The sequence below is a fragment of the Zalophus californianus genome, chromosome 1, assembly GCF_009762305.2.
Source record: "Zalophus californianus isolate mZalCal1 chromosome 1, mZalCal1.pri.v2, whole genome shotgun sequence".
NCBI lineage: Eukaryota > Metazoa > Chordata > Mammalia > Carnivora > Otariidae > Zalophus > Zalophus californianus.
The window spans coordinates 14,108,789-14,124,112 of NC_045595.1; the positions used below are offsets into that span (position 1 = coordinate 14,108,789).

At 57.2% G+C, this 15,324-nt stretch overlaps 1 protein-coding gene across 11 annotated transcripts in view; it reads left to right on the forward strand.

Moving 5' to 3' along the window:
- Positions 1-15,324, forward strand: part of CRTC1 (CREB regulated transcription coactivator 1) — a 77,794-nt gene that overhangs the window by 36,388 nt on the left and 26,082 nt on the right. For 6 of the 11 annotated variants that reach the window (XM_027586684.2, XM_027586688.2, XM_027586689.2 and 3 more), the window contains exons 2-7: positions 6,301-6,417; positions 7,633-7,680; positions 9,234-9,371; positions 10,408-10,469; positions 12,209-12,303; positions 14,801-14,886. In XM_027586684.2, coding sequence (XP_027442485.1) covers positions 6,301-6,417; positions 7,633-7,680; positions 9,234-9,371; positions 10,408-10,469; positions 12,209-12,303; positions 14,801-14,886 — 546 coding nt within the window. The remainder of the gene's footprint in view (positions 1-6,300; positions 6,418-7,632; positions 7,681-9,233; positions 9,372-10,407; positions 10,470-12,208; positions 12,304-14,800; positions 14,887-15,324) is intronic. The other 5 variants (XM_027586686.2, XM_027586696.2, XM_027586695.2 and 2 more) reach the window with 3 other exon arrangements.

Below are 15,324 nucleotides of genomic sequence, written 5' to 3' on the forward strand. Positions count from 1 at the left end.
GACCACATGTTATGTGATTCCATTTAAGGTGAAACGTCCCGAACAGGCAAATCCATCAGACCAAAGGCAGGGTGGTGGTTGCCAGGGGGAGGGGGATGGGGAGTGACTATGGGGTGGGGTCTCCTTTTGGGGTGATGGAAATATTCTGGACCTGGATGGAGGTGATGGTTGTATATAACGTGTCATATGTACTGTATGCCACTGAATCGTACATGCTAAAAGGGTTCCTTTTATGTTATGTGACTCCTACTTCGATGAATAAGTTGAGAAAGACAGAAAAAGCAGTTATGGACCTTCCTGGTGGGGCACGTGTGCGTGCACAGCTGTCTCCCCCAGAGCCCCAGGTGTCTGATCCTTTCCAGAGAGTATTCACTCTCTACTTCCCCTCTCATGGGTGGTTCTTTGCCTCTCTGTACTTGGGCAGCTGGCCATTCTCCCTTGGGCCTCATTTTACCTGAGGAGGTGAGGGGGGCAGGTAGTCCTGTGTGGTTGTGGGAGAAAAATTATCCCTGTCTGGGACTCTGAGTGCATCCTACACTCACATGTTCATCCAGACAAAGGTTCCTCCTGTGGATGCCAAACCACAACTCCATTGTGCCAGGGTCCTTGTGGGGCTGACAGTCTGGTGAGAGGAGATGGACCTCAGTCAGGTGGGTTTGGATAGTGAGCTGTGGAGGAGGTGATCCTGTGGAGGTGAGGGGCACAGTGTTGGGCTGACCCAGTGGAGGAGGGGGTGCCAGGGTGAACACCCCAAGGCAGCGACCTGCTCTGGTGGTGGAGAGCAGAGGGCCAGACCATGCAGGCCTTTTTTGGTGGCGGTGGTTGGGGGGGGGGGGGGTATTAGGGTCCACTTGGAGCACAGAGCTCCTCTCTGGCCCTCTGCAGCACGGCCCCCACGCTTGCCTTGGCTTTGCAGAGGGCAGAGCTCAGCCTTCAGCAGGTCTGCTTCCCCTTAATCTCATTAGAAAGCCAGCCAGTTGCCACGGCGATTGCTGGAAGGGGTGGGGGGTGGGGGGGAGCCAAGGCCAGCTTCATCTAGAGAGTGAGGACTGGGGGGAGCTGGCAGGTAGGGGTGTCGCTGCATCCTGTGTGGGGTCCTGGAAGACTGGGGGCTGCCCTGGAGAACTATGTGTGTTTGCACGCCAGGCCTTCCCAGGGCCGCCGGCCCCCATTCCCCAGCCTTGTGGCTTCCCCTCTGCCTGGCTGGTGGATACCGCCAGGGTGGAAGGGGGGAGGGGGTGTGTCCAGCAGGCCTGCAGAGGGTGTGGGCATGGACAAAGGTGGGGGATGTGCACTGTGCTGGGGGAAGGGAGGCGGTCCAGGCATGCGCTGTGTCAAGAAGTGGGGGTGGCCTGCCTGGAAACAAGGGTCCTCGGGCTGAGGCAGGACCCCAAGCGGCTTTTTGCAGAGAGACTTGTGTTGGGTCCCACCTTGATGGAGTCAGTGTGGTAGACTTGTCATCGGATCGATGCTCTGACTGGAGGCTCCCAGAGGAACTGGTGTGCACTCATCCACGATGCCACATGGTCTCTCACAGTGTAGCACCGGCTGCCTGCTGGTCCGCAGGGTCATGCAGGGGTCAAATTCCAGAAGTGGAGTCCGTTCCCTGCTCAGCCACTTCTAAGCTGGGTGACCTTGGGCAGTTCCCTTGCCTGGCAAATCTCGCTTTTCCCATCTGGAAAGTGGTGTGTGCTGGTGCTCCCCTCAGAGGGCCTCTCTTGGGTTGACTTGTATCCCCCCAAAACCTGTGTCCATGTGTTTACCCCAGAACCTGGGAATGTGACTTTATTGGCAGGAGGGTCTTTGCAAATATAATCAAGGGGCTCAAGATGAGATCATTCTTGATTAGGGTGGGCCCTGAATCCAGTGATAGGTATTATAAGAGAAAGTAGAGGGAGATTTGAGGCACACGCAGGGGAAGGCCATGAGGGGATGGAGGTAGAGGCTGAAGGGATGTGGCCACAAGCCCAGGAGCCCTGGAGCTGCCAGGAGCTGGGACAGGCCTGGGACAGACTCTCCCTCAGAGCTTCAAGAAGGAACCAACCCAGCCCTTCTGTCTTCTGAACCATGAGAGAGTAAATTCTTACTGTTTTAAGCCACCCTGTTTATGGTCTTTTGTTGCGGTAGCCCTGGAACACTGAAGGTAGGCCTATTGTGATAGCTTAAATGTGCTGGGAAGGGCTCTGTGCCCATGGTGGGGGCTCAGGGACACCTGGGGTGCCATCTGTAATGCTTGGCGTGGGGGAAATGTTGAGCGCAGGGTGGCCAAGGTCTGTGCTGAGCTTCATGGCCATCGATCGTGGATGGCGTCAACCCCGAGATACCTCTGACCCCTAGGGCCTGATGCTGCTTGCTCAGTCGGTTCAAACCTGAGAGCAAGAGGGTTTGAGAGGCATGGGCTGGGAATATTGTTCTGGAAAGATCCGAGGCTGCAGCAGGCTGGTGGGAGGTAAGGCAGACACATGGTAGTACTTACTGAGGGTCCAGCATGACCACGCACAGTCTTGGCACTGGACACAGCGTGACCAGAAGACCATGAGTCTTGGGTCCCTGCCATCTGGTGGGGACCAGATAGGAATGTTGGACATGGTCCTGGAGCAAGGGTATTTCCAGTGCAGCAAACCTGATGAGGCACACTGGAAGCTTCACACAAGTGGGTCTGGATCAGCCAGGTGTGCCGCAACACCGCCACTTTCCTAATTTTGTCCCAGTAAGGCAGAAGGGTGGCTTTAGGGGAAGCTGGCTGAGGGGTGTTGGGGAACAGTGTACCATCTTTGTAGTTTTTCTGTAAATCTGAAACTTCTGTGATGAAAGCTTTATTAAAAACAATACAAACCAAGCTAGAGGCTGATGTGATAGTGACTTGGAGGGGCTACTCCTTGGGTGGGTGTCAAGGAGTCCCCTCTGGGATGGGCATGGAAGGGGGGCTGTCACAGGCCAAGGCCCTGGAGGTTCATAAAGTCAGGGTGCTTTGGGGCCAAGGAGTGGGGAGAGCAGAAGGTAGGGAGGTTATGGCAAAAGCCTGGGTAATGGGGCACCTACCCACCCTCAGCCCAGGCCCTCTGAATCTGGAGTGGGGCCCACTCTCATAGTCGGGAGGCCGGGACTCCTACTCCGGGATATCCGGCCACAGGCCACAAGCAAGGGGGAGCCCTGAGAGATGCAGGTCTCCTATTTGAGCACGTGGCCTCCAGCACCTGACGGCCTTGGCTGGGCCTCTCTGCACTGCCCTTTCCAGCAGCCTGTGAGGATGGGGTGGGGGTGGGGGAGGCATCCAAGCCCTGTTTCGACCTCGGGCCTCTAATTGTGTTGGAAGCTGTCTTGGCCTTCAGAAAGGCGCTTGTGTGGCCTCCAGATGGGCCTGTCACCTGGCTTGTGAAAGTCGGCCCTTGAGAGCAGGAACAGCGGTGTTCATTCATTAACTCACTCACGTGTTCATACACGTATTTGTTCCATGAGCAGATGCTGCTGAGCGACAGCCCTGGCTTGGATGCTGGGTTTGCGGAGCTCTGTTGGCGAGGTTAGGGACAAGTGCCATCGTGGGGGGCACAGAGTGAGGACTGCTGGGTGGAAGGATGCACGAAGGGCTGTGACTTGGCAATAGGAAGAGGCTTGAGTTTCAACATTCAGCAGCTCATCAGGTCCGGCCTGGTGGTGTCACTCTGCTGTCCTTCCTTCCCATGGGCCCTCTGAGCAGCAGGTTCTTGGGCAGGGCCCCACTTCTCACCTCGGTACCCTGCTCCTGGGGGTTCCTGGCAAGGCCTGGGATGGCAGTCAGCTCCTGCAAAGTTAGGGGGTCCCCAAGACCACACTCAGATCAGCGGGTCACTTGAGAGACACAGGACTCACTGGAAGCTGTTGTGCTCACAGGGTTTATGACAAGCAAAAGGACACAGGTTATAGTCGGCGAAGGGAAGGGGTGTCTGGGGTGGAGACACCCAGGGTATTCCGTGCATGGAACTTCTGGGTGTCCCCTGTCTGTGGAGTCTTGTGGACAGCTTTCTCTTCTCCTAGCACCAGTGTGTGACGACACGCATGGTGTACTGCCGTCCAGGGATGCTCCCTGAGCCTCCGTGTCCGGGGTTTTTACTGGAGCTCACTCACATGGACCTGGCTGACTGCCACACAGGTGATCTACATCTCTAGCCCCTGCAGGGGGCGAGCTGATTCAACGTGGCCTAAGACCCCTACCCTAAGTCACACTGTTGGCATAGACTGCCCAGTGTGGCCCAAGACCCCAGGCAAACAAAGATAGTCTTGTCAGGCAGAATGTTCAGAGGGCTTCCACCTCTCAGGATCTGAGGACAAAGGCCAGACTTCTCTAGGCCAGGTGGACACTTTCCTGCGCTGCCAATATGCAACCAGGGACAGGCACAGGGTCCCCCAAAAGAAGTGCAGGGCCACACACACCTTCCACTCCAGACCTAGAGGCTCTTCTCCAAAGCCTGACAGTCCTGTAGCAAAGTGGGGAGGTGGGTGGGAGGCTGTTGCTAGAAAGGCTCAGACACAGGTGGGGCCTGGGAGGGGTGGTGTTACAGCAGCGTGCGAGCATGAGCATCTTCTCAGTGCCCAGTCCTGTAGATCGTCCCCAACACCAGGCTCTTTCTGGCCTGGAACATGGCGGCTTTGTGGAGTGCTTGGACAGAATGCTTGGGCTCCCTGAGCTGGCAGTTCAGCCTGTGGTGTAAGCACTTCCTGTGTCACATGGCAGGCATTCCCACCTACTCCTGGACAAACGGGAGGGGGAAACCGAGGCCACGAAGTGGGGGGGTCACATGGTTCTTGAGAGTTGGATGCAATGCAGGCTTCTGCCACAAGGAAGCCCGTGGGTGTCTTGGGTCTGAGGTGACTTACACCCAGGCAGGGGTGGGGGCCCCACCCTGCTTGGTCTCCCCCTTACCCTGGCCGGCGGCTGGCCTCTTTCATCTCGTGCGACTGTAGGGTGGGAGGGACGCAGTGGGGTGTTCCCAGTGAGGTCTCCAGCCATTGGAGACAGATCCTGGGCGGGCCCCGCAGACCCAAAGAACCACCCAGGAAGGATGGAACAAGGTCAGTCTCCCTCCTGACGCCACCGCAGTCCGCAGGAAACAGCTGTTTACCTGGGTGAGGTGCTCTGCTGGGCGGGCGGCCAGTTCCCGAGCCTCACTTCCCCCTCCAGGATCCAAGGCCCCCCAGGAAGCAGGGGCCGGCGTGGGAGAGCAGGGCGGCGTGGGCAGCCAGCTCACGGAGCGCTGCCAGGAGCTGTTTGTGAGGGAACGTGAGCCGGCCTTGTTGTGTACACAGTGTCGACCCTAGCAACCGCCCCAGCCCAGGCCAGAACGGACGCCCATCCTCCCTGAATGCCCAGCCACCACCCCTCGGACACGACGCCTGCCTCCCAAGGGGAGTGGGACAGGCGTCGTGGACTTTCAGCCCTGAGGGCCACGAGTGGCGCTGACCATGCCAGGGACATCTGTTGTTCCCAGGAAAGTGGAATCAGCTATTCAAGGGAGAGGAGGCCAGGTCCCAGCCTCACCTCGAGGCAGCCGCGGCCAGTCAGGGAGCTGGGCTCCTGGGTCTGAGGTGTGGCCCAGTGGGCCATATCCCCATGTGAGTGACGGGTGGAGGTCTGTGCAGGCATTGGGCCATCCCAGATGAAGGCCCTCCACTGGGCCCAGCTCCAGGGAGGCCAGCAAGAAAGGCAGAAGGAGCCTGGGGGCTTGGGCAGGCCCCCTTAGCACTCGGGCAGGGTCTGGCCGACCGGCTTGCCCTGTGTGTGCTCCCAGAGGGATCACACATCATGCGCTTTGAAAGTCAGCGCTGTGCTTCTGAGACGGTCCCTCTGCTTCAGGCCATTGGAAAAACAATTTCTCCTGTGTCCGGGCGTCCATTCACAGCCTCTGGCCTGCACCCCGGGAATGCAGTCTTTGGCTGTGATAAGAAATGGCTCCCCTGGGTGGGTGAGGGGCCGCCTCCATAGGCTCTAGGCTCCAGGTCTGCCCGATACTCTGTTGCTCATTCACAAACCATGCAAGTGAATCAGCAAGACTTCCCCAGGTTCATGGAGGCAGTTCCGCACAGGGCCCGCTGCCCTGCCTAGAGAGAGCTGCCTGGGGCACCTTGGCTTTCTGATTCTGCTGTTTTGGGTGGAGAGACACCTGGCTCCTTTGAGTATCTGAGTCACAGGGTCCCATACCCTCCGTGGCTGGTGCCCTTGACCCCATCGCTTAGTTCCTTTCTGGGAGCCCCCTGGGGTGGCACTCTTCTCATATGCTGGGGAAGTTGTCGGGCCCGCACTGCAGCTGCTGGCTTCTCTTGCAGCTCCAGCTCCAGAAGTCTCAGTACCTGCAGCTGGGCCCAAGCCGTGGCCAGTACTACGGTGGGTCCCTGCCCAACGTCAACCAGATTGGGAGTGGCACCGTGGATCTGCCCTTCCAGGTGAGCCCCCACCCCCCCCCCCCAACAGCCTCCCACCTGGTGCACGTCATATCCGGGCCCCACCCTGGCCACAGAGCGAGCAAGCGTGTGTGTTGGCCACTGCGGATAGCTGGGGTCACCAGATAATTGCAGCAGCCCGCCTCCCCCCGCCCCCACCTACTCTTTTCCTGTCCCTGGGAAGGCTTGGCCAGGCCTTGCCTGGATCCCCCTGCCTGTCCCCTGTCAGCAGAGCCCACAGTGAGGCTGTGGTCTGGCCAAGAGCATTTCGGCAGCCGCTACACCTGTTGGCCGGCTGTGCGGCATCGGGAACCGCTCGGGGCCTCTGGGGCTTGGCTCCATCCTGCCTCACTAATCCGCAAGCCCAGCAATTCTCAGAAGGAGGCCCTGTGGCCTGACCCCACTTGTCTGCAAACGTTTCTTGGCAGAGACGCACACAACGCGGCTCCCGCAGGCCACACAGCCGCCGTGCACGTCCTTATCATAAATAATGAGAGATAAGGCCCACTGCCTGGGTGCCGGGCTGGCCTCTTACCCCAGGCTATGCCCTGACCCTGGTCTGCAGGTGGAAGCAGGGGTGAGGTGGGCCTGGGAATGGGACCGGGTGCCGGGGCCACCCCCAGCTTGTCTGGGCTCGGTAGGGACTGGTCCACCAGACGGCCACACACCCGCCCCTTTTCTGGGACAGGGCCTCAGAAACAGCCACGTCTGTCCATGTTGTTGACAGGCCAGGTGGAGCCAGGCCCGTCCTGCATGGAGTTCAGTCCCCCACCCACCGGAGTCACTCCTCAGCTCCTCCTCCTCCCACACTACTGCTGGGATGTAGGAGGGCACTGGCCCGGGGTCCCCTAGGCTGGCTCAGCTCCACATCCCCTGGGCTCCTTGGAGCATGGCCCTCCTCACATGGCCTCCTTGCTGGAGCGGACACATGGGGCTGTTGCGCCGATCCTGAATGTGCTCCAAGACCCTGACCTCTTTGTCAAGGCCCATCCTAGTTTGAGTTTTCTCCCCTCCTCCTGCCTCTCCCCTTCCTCTGTTTCCCCTATCCCCTTCTCCCTCAAAGGGAGCATCTCTCTGGGCAGCTCCCCCAGTATGGCCCTGGCTAGGGCTGGCGTCGAGCCTCCTCGGGCCAAGGGTATCCTGGGACCTGTTGGGCATCCCGCTGGGGGGCCGGACGAGGCAGGAGTGTCTCAAAGTATCGGTTCTTTGCATTTTCAGCCCAGCGGATATCTGGGGGAGGCCCTGGCAGCGGCTCCTGTCTCTCTGGTAAATGAGCCCCTGGGCTGAGGCCTCGGCGTCCCTGGCACGTGCGCGGGTGCTGGGTATCCCTGCGTGGTCGCCCCAGTGGCCTGGCGGGAAGTGTCCTGTCTGCCAAACGGAAGTGGATCCACTCTGCACCTCCCCCTGCCCTGTGTGGGGAAGTGCGTCTAGTTGCGTCAAGAGGCCCCCGCCTGGGGGATCCGAGCATGGGCATCAATGCTGCATGGTTCGTTCCTGTGACACATGCACATGTATGTGTGTGTGGATCCCAGGTACAGCCTGGTGAACCGGGCTGTGGCCGGGCCCGAGCTTCTCTCTGCCTCTGGCTCTGCTTCAGCTCCCTTGGTTCCCCCCACCCCCAACTCCCCGGCCTTCTAGGCATCTCTGGGAGGAGATGAACAGCCCCTGCTCTCCGGTGTTTGTGCCTGGATGGCAAGGTTCCCACCTTCCCTCAGTCACTGAAGTCTCCAGTCCCAAGACCTTTTGGAGGCAAAAGTGCAGAAAGACCCAAGCTGGCAGGATTCTATCTGGGCCAGAGAGAAACAGGGGGGCCCAGACTCCAGGGAGAGCTGTCGGCCCTGAACACTGGCCCAGGCGTTCAGACGGGTAGGGAAGAGCAGTGATTCCAGCCAGTGGCAGTCTTCCGGAAGGAAATTGCTTTTGCCTGGCTGCCCAGAGAAGACAGAAGGGCCCAAGGGCCAGATGGTGGGGCGGGGGGACTGGCTGCCTCCAGAGCTGGCTAAGGTTGCCAGTCTCGCCCCAGTCAGATGGCGAGGGGCCCCACGGCACCAGGGCAGGCAGGGAGCAGGCTCCCAGGGGCCCCAGGGGCATGGAGCTGGGAGAGGGAGCAAGGTCTGGCCGGAGGCCTCGTGCCAGCCCCAGGTGCTGGAAGGAAGCCCCTTCTGGCCAAGCTGTGGGCCAGGGCTCCAGAAAGCGCTTGCACTTGGCTTCAGTGGTGAAGGGATGAGGTGGTGGGGGAGGGCGTGGGGGGCTCATCTCAATCAAGACCGGCCCGGGCTCAATAAGGAGCCTCTGGGGAGCCAGCACTTGGCCAGGTGGGCCCCTTGACGTCCTCGGCTGGAAGCCCTGGGGGCTGTCTTTTGGCAGTCCCCTCCAGGGATGACGTAGGTGGGGAGAGGAGGCCAGCCAGGCCCAGGGAGAGAAGGCGGAGGCCTGTTTGCACCTGGCGAGGCTGGGGGGCGCTTGGGCCGTCTGCACCCCTGGCACCCCAGCCGGCACCGGGCCCTGAGCTTGTGCTGCGCTGCCTGGCCCGTGCATGCCAGCCGCACTGCACGCCTGCCGCCCGGCACCCAGGATCCCCAGCTCGCCCCTACCCTGGCAGTGCTCAGAGGCTGGGGGGCCCCGGCTGCAGGAGGAAGCCCGTCTGGGCTGCAGAGTGGGGACAAAGGCTGTCTCAGGAGTGGGGGTGGGGTGGGCCCTGAGGTCAGATCCTGGGGGGCAGAGCTGCATTGGATCTCAGGCCACGGCTGATAACTGTTTGGGTTTCTCTCTCTTTTCTGGTCTCCTTCTCCCCAATCCCCCCCTCTCCCCCCGCCCAGACACCCTTCCAGTCCTCGGGCCTGGACACCAGCCGAACCACCCGGCACCACGGGCTGGTGGACAGAGTATACCGAGAGCGTGGCCGGCTGGGCTCCCCACATCGCCGGCCCTTGTCAGTGGACAAACACGGACGGCAGATATCTTTTACCCGGAGGACGGAGGGGGGCTGTTGGTGACGACAGGACCCGGAGTCTAGGTGACTGAGCTGCCAGCTCTGGAGCTGGAATAGGGGTTGCCCCAGCCCTCCAGCACTCCCGGGCCAGCACTGAGGGAGGGCACAGCTGCAAGGCAACCCTGGCAGAGGCAGTGTGGCTAGCTGAAGAGCCTTAGGCTAGGGCAGGGGCACACGGGGACAGAGGCCCTGGGCTGCTGGAGCATGCAGCCTGCGGGGAGTGTTGGGGAAGGTAAGGTCGGACCCACACTGTGTTGTACGCCTGGCGGCAGTGGAACCCAGAAAGGCTGTGAGCAGGGTGTCCACATGTTGGGGCCATGCAGAGGGCAGCCCAGCCCAGGCAGCCGGGCTGAGGGGGGTCTGCGCCAGACCCAGACAGATCCAAGGGAGGCTCCATCTGAAGACACAGAATTCTCCTCTGCACCTTGGCCAAGCAGAGATCGTTGGGAGTTTCTCCCCCGCCCCCAAGACTTGGCTGCCTCTTGGTGCTTGGCCAGCCAGCCAGCCACGCCCCCCCCCCCCCCCCCCCCCCCCCGCCGCTGCATCACCAGAGTCTGAGTGGCTGCTCTTGGGACCCCCCCCCCCAGCATTCGAGAACAGAGAAGCCTGTTATTTCCCGCTTCTCATTCCCATGGCTGGGGCAGCCCAACCAGCTGGGCCCCAGATAGAGCCCTCGGGCCCCGGGAGCCGCCCTGTCGGCCTAGAATTAAGAGTCAAGACCCAGGTCAGCTGAACGAGACTCCCCACTGCCCCCCACAGGCCCCAGTTTCACAGCCGAGGCCCCTTTTGGAAGGGGCGCAGCCCGCACGTGTGCTCGCAGGGGGTGAGTGCTGAGTGCTAGGTGGACAGGCCGAACCCCGGGGGCTGCTTGCAGCCAGGCAGGAAAGGCCCCCGCCCTGCGGCCCCAGCTGTTTGCAGGCTCCCAGCAGCCTGGCCACAAGGTTCCTGGGGCTCGGGGTGGGGCCTGAGCCAACAGTGCTGTCCCCTTAACTCACACTCAAGCGGACAGCTGCCCGTACGGTACCGTGTACCTCTCGCCGCCCGCGGACACCAGCTGGAGAAGGTCAGTGACCCAGAACCGGCCCTCAGCCCTCTTGTTGGAAACAAAAACAAACTTACATCATGCTTGTGCTTGGAAAACCAATATGCAGTCACTTTAAAATGACAAAACTAAGAAGTATCCAGAAATTTCTAGAAATCATCTCTAGCCGTGTAACGCCAAGGTCATAGCTTTTGGAGTCTTCCAGGGATTTTTTTTTCTCCTTCCATGACTTTTTTTTTCTTTTATAGACAGAGTTGGGATTAGGTTGGATATTCAGTATTGTAACTTGCCTTTTGTCATTTAGTGCGATATTATGAATGGTTTCTCACATTGCTGAACAGTCACTGAAAATGTGGTTATAAAAGTATTATACATTTATTACCAGAAGATTAGGAATACACAAGTGTACCTAGAAGAGGAAAAAAATCAGTAGTGCCATTATCTACAGAGGTCTAAAATAACAATAATATAGTTAATGTTAACACCTACAGCAAATAACAGGATGGTTGCACACCAGTGTGAATATACTTATACCTCGGAAGTGTATACTTAAAAATGGTTAAAACAGTAAACTTTATGTTACTTCTGTTTTACCATACATAAAAAAATATATATGTATTTGGTGACTTCACCAAAGACCAAAAGTAAGTTGTAAAAAAAACCCAAAAACCCACATATATGAAGGATGATATGTCATGTAATGTATCATTCAATAACGTAATTAAACTCCTACTGAGTATGTATTATATATCAGGCCCAATTTCAACCATCATATTCATTAACTGATATAAGATGAACAGAGCGTTGTGGAGTAGGTGCTTTTATTCTCCACGTTTTAGATATAAGGAAAGTGAGCATAGAGAGGTCAGAAGACTTGCTCAGGGACATACATCTGATGCGGGGGGCCAGGATCCAGACCAGCTTCTCACTGCTCCTATGGCCCCAGGGTCAGAGTCAGCTGACCCAATCCCTTGTAACCTGCCCATCTCCTTGAACTAAGTTTCCTCCCTGTCACTCTCAGTAGCTAGGATGTCCCTTTTGGATTCATGCTGCTCTTACTTTTATTCCCAGATTGCCAGCCATGTGGCTTGGACCTGCCCAGCTCCCCTGGGTGCCCACAGTTTCCTGGGTACCCGAGGGGCTCTTCTGGGGAACATCCCTCCAGGCACCTGCAGCTGGGAGTACATTGAGTTACTCCATCCCTGGTGCAGAAGGCAGAGCTCCTGGCAGCTTTCAAGGGGCTGCATTCTTTCTGGGTCGTTCTTCGAGCCTCCTATCACTGCCTCTCCGTTTTGCTCATTACACCTGGTTTGCAACTGAGCATCCTGGGGTGGCATGGTTGCCCATTGGTGTTTGTCACCAGAAGGGGACCCAGTGATGGGCTGGGGCTTGTACCCCCAAGGCTGGGCCACCGTGGGTCCATCTGTCCAGAGAGTTTCAGCAGGAAGGCGCCATCCTTTCCCCCAAAGCTGAGAAGCCCACGGACAGGGTGGGAGTGGGGAGGGGCTGGTTAGGAGTGGAGGGACATCTCTGCTACAGCAGCTTTTTGTCTTCAGCGGGCTTTGCAGATGAAACTCATGGTCACTCCTGTGGTTCTTTTGAGAACAGTGTCCTTGGGGTTTTATGCAGGTCCAACAGCTCGCAAGTATGACCCACTATTCGCACCCTGTCCCACTGAGCATCTCCTGGATAGAGTGGGGCCAGGATTATCCCATCGTCCCCACTGGGGCCTAGGCTCACTGTCTCTCTCCTCTCCTCAGGACCAATTCGGACTCTGCCCTGCACCAGAGCACAATGACACCCACCCAACCAGAGCCCTTTACAGGCGGGTCCCAGGACGCACACCAGAAAAGAGGTACTGGCAGGGCACGTGGGCTTCTTTCCTTGGGTCACGCGAGTCCAGTGGGTGGCCCCTGTGCTCCCAGAGGTCACAAGCTCATAGGTGGACAGACATGCAAAGGAGGAGTCAGTGGGTATTATGGGACAAGGGGAGAGGCTTGAACATGTTCAGAAATGGTGCTGCTTGAGTTGGGTTTTGAAGAGTGCATAGGAGTTTTCTGGGCAGAGAAAACCGCCCCTGCAAAGACACACTGGCTTCCATTCATGGATTCAGGGCATGGCCACACAGTATGTGGGCCTTGCCGGTTCTTGCAGTTGTAGGGGGCAGCCAGCCCAAGCAAAAGGAGGCATTTATCAGCTCATGACCAAGCAATCTAGAGCTAGATGTTCAGCATTAGGTGTAACTCAATTCAGGCCTTCACGCTGGACCGTTCCCTGGCTCTGCAGCTCAGAACCCTCGTGGTTCACAGTCCCTGGACCCATTCTGCCTACTGTGGGTGGAAATGGGGCCCGTTCTTTCCCACCTCTTTCCTAATCTCCTCTCTGACTGGGCTGTGCGTACACCCCTGCAGTAGCTAGGGCAGATCTGGGCCCAGGCCCCCAGCCTCTCCCCAGAGCTGGGCGCAGGGGCAGTTGTCCCTGGGCCCTTGTGGGAGGGTAGATGCCAACGTAAAAACTGGGGCAGCATTACCCAGAGAGGGGAGCACAGTGCTGTAAGGCTGTGGCAAACCCCACCCAGGCTTGATCTGCCCAGAGACGCAGAAACCAGAGAATTAATCACATACAGTTAAGGTCCGAACACTTACAGTTTCTTGGGTAGCATTGCACTGTGTGAACATGTAAATATACCAGGGGGATTCTGCTGGTAGAATAAGGATTATCAATCAGAGCTTCACCCTTTGGGCGGGGGCTGTGCACTTGCCATCTTCCCTGGATCCCTGCTCATCAGACAGTGAAGGTGAGATTGCAGAAGGAACTGTCTCCATGATAAAAGTGAGGATTCCAAATGCTCCGGGGGTGAAGAGGACACAGGGCACCTGGTGCTTCCCTCCTGTTCCCAATATTGGGAACCATTCTGAGGGGGCTGTCTCCTTGGTGGGTTCCCCAGGGGGGTGGCTTTCAAGGTAGGCTTTCCAAGGCAAGCGTCATTATGCCTCGGGAATCTGTGACCATGGAAGGGAGCTGCAACCCAGGGGCCCTTGGCAGCTCAGAGTCCAGTTGTCCTCGGGGTGGAGAGAGGGGAGACCTGTCACCTGCCCCTGTTTCTCTAGGAGGGACCCAAGCAGTGACAGGGTGGGGGGTTAGCCTGGCTGCCCTCCCACCCACCACAGCTGGTCTCTCTGGGTTTTAAGAAGGAGGAGTTGACCCGTCTGTCTGTGTTCAGTATGGCTCTATTGCAAGTGAAAGACTGAACCTTCAAGACGCATAAAGAAACCGGGTCTCATAAAGATAATGTTTAATCTCACCTTAACCAAAAGATCCAAAGAAAGGGGCCTTCAGGCACGGCTGGTTCCAGGGCCTTAAAGGATGCCCGTTCAGTCCCTCAGACCTTCCCTCCCCTCCCCTCCTCTCCTCCTGTGGGGCTGGCTGACATTGCAGCTAATTCATACGCCGCAGCTACAATGAGTAGATCAACCAACCCCTGGCCAACCTTGAGCATCATGGGCTAGGAGGCAGGTGACCACAGGGTGGCAGGTGGGGCAAGGCCCGGAGAATTTCTCTGCTGACCTCCAAGGCCTGAGTCGGTCCCATGGGAGGCAGAATTAATACATGTCCTCAGCTCCAGAGCTCCTATTTTCATTTCTTTTTAAGTCACCGGGTCTCTGGCTTATTTATTTATTTTTAGATTTACCTATTTATTTGAGAGAGAGAGAGCATGCTCATGCTTAAGGATGGGGAGGGGCAGGAGGAGAGGGAGAGAGAGAATCCCAAGCAGACTCCCCACTGAGTATGGAGCCCAGTGCAGGGCTCAATCCCATGACCCTGAGATCCTGACCTGAGCCAAAACTAAGAGTTGGACCCTCAACCAACTGAGCCAACCAGGCGCCCCCCACTTACTTACTTTTTTTGTTTGTTTTTTTGTTTTTTGGGTGGTTTTTTTTAAAATATTTTATTTATTTATTTGACAGAGACAGAGAGAGGCAACACAAGCGGGGGGAGTGGGAGAGGGAGAAGCAGGCTTCCTGCCGAGCAGGGAGCCCGATGGGGGGCTCGATCCCAGGACCCTGGGATCATGACCTGAGCCGAAGGCAGGCGCTTAACAACTGAGCCACCCAGGCGCCCCTTACTTACTTTTTTTTTAAGTTTTTTGTTTTGTTTTGTTTTGCTCTGAATGAAACCCTTTGTTGTACTTGAGTGCAACCCCCAGAAGTCGCTGGTTGGGGCAGTAAGTACCTGTGTCACGATCATGACTGTGTATGTTGGGGAAGCTCCCCCCTTGGTGCCACACAGCTTCAGAGTGAAAAGGTTCTGATTCACCCTTCTCTCCCCCACCCCACCCCACCCTACCCCAGTCTTACTATTAACAGTTCCAGGAATGGAGGAAACCACATCGGAGACAGATAAGAATCTTTCTAAGCAAGCATGGGACACCAAGAAGGTAAGAGAGTCTAAGGGCTTTCAGAAATGATTTTCCTTCTCGATCTTTTCTTCAAGCATAGCCTGGTCCAAGATGGAGAAAATAGTCTATCGGGGGAGTCTTGCCTTCTCTCAAGGGTGACCCTCACTCAGATTTGGTTAGTCGTATAGGCCTCTTTAACATGAACGGCAGGCCTGTTACACTGGCAGAAGCCATGAGAAATGAAAATCCATGTTTGCCGTGGCAGCACGTATACTAAAAAGTACAATGGTGCAGAGCTCAGCGCGGCCACTGCCCAAGAATGACACTCAAATTCATGAAGCACTCCAGATTTTTATGTATGGTATTGGCTGGGAAGTAGACTTACTGTGGTGACCACTTCATAGTATATTCAGATACCGAATCATTATGTAACCTGAAACTAACGCAATATTATAGGTCCGTTATAGCGCAAAAAAA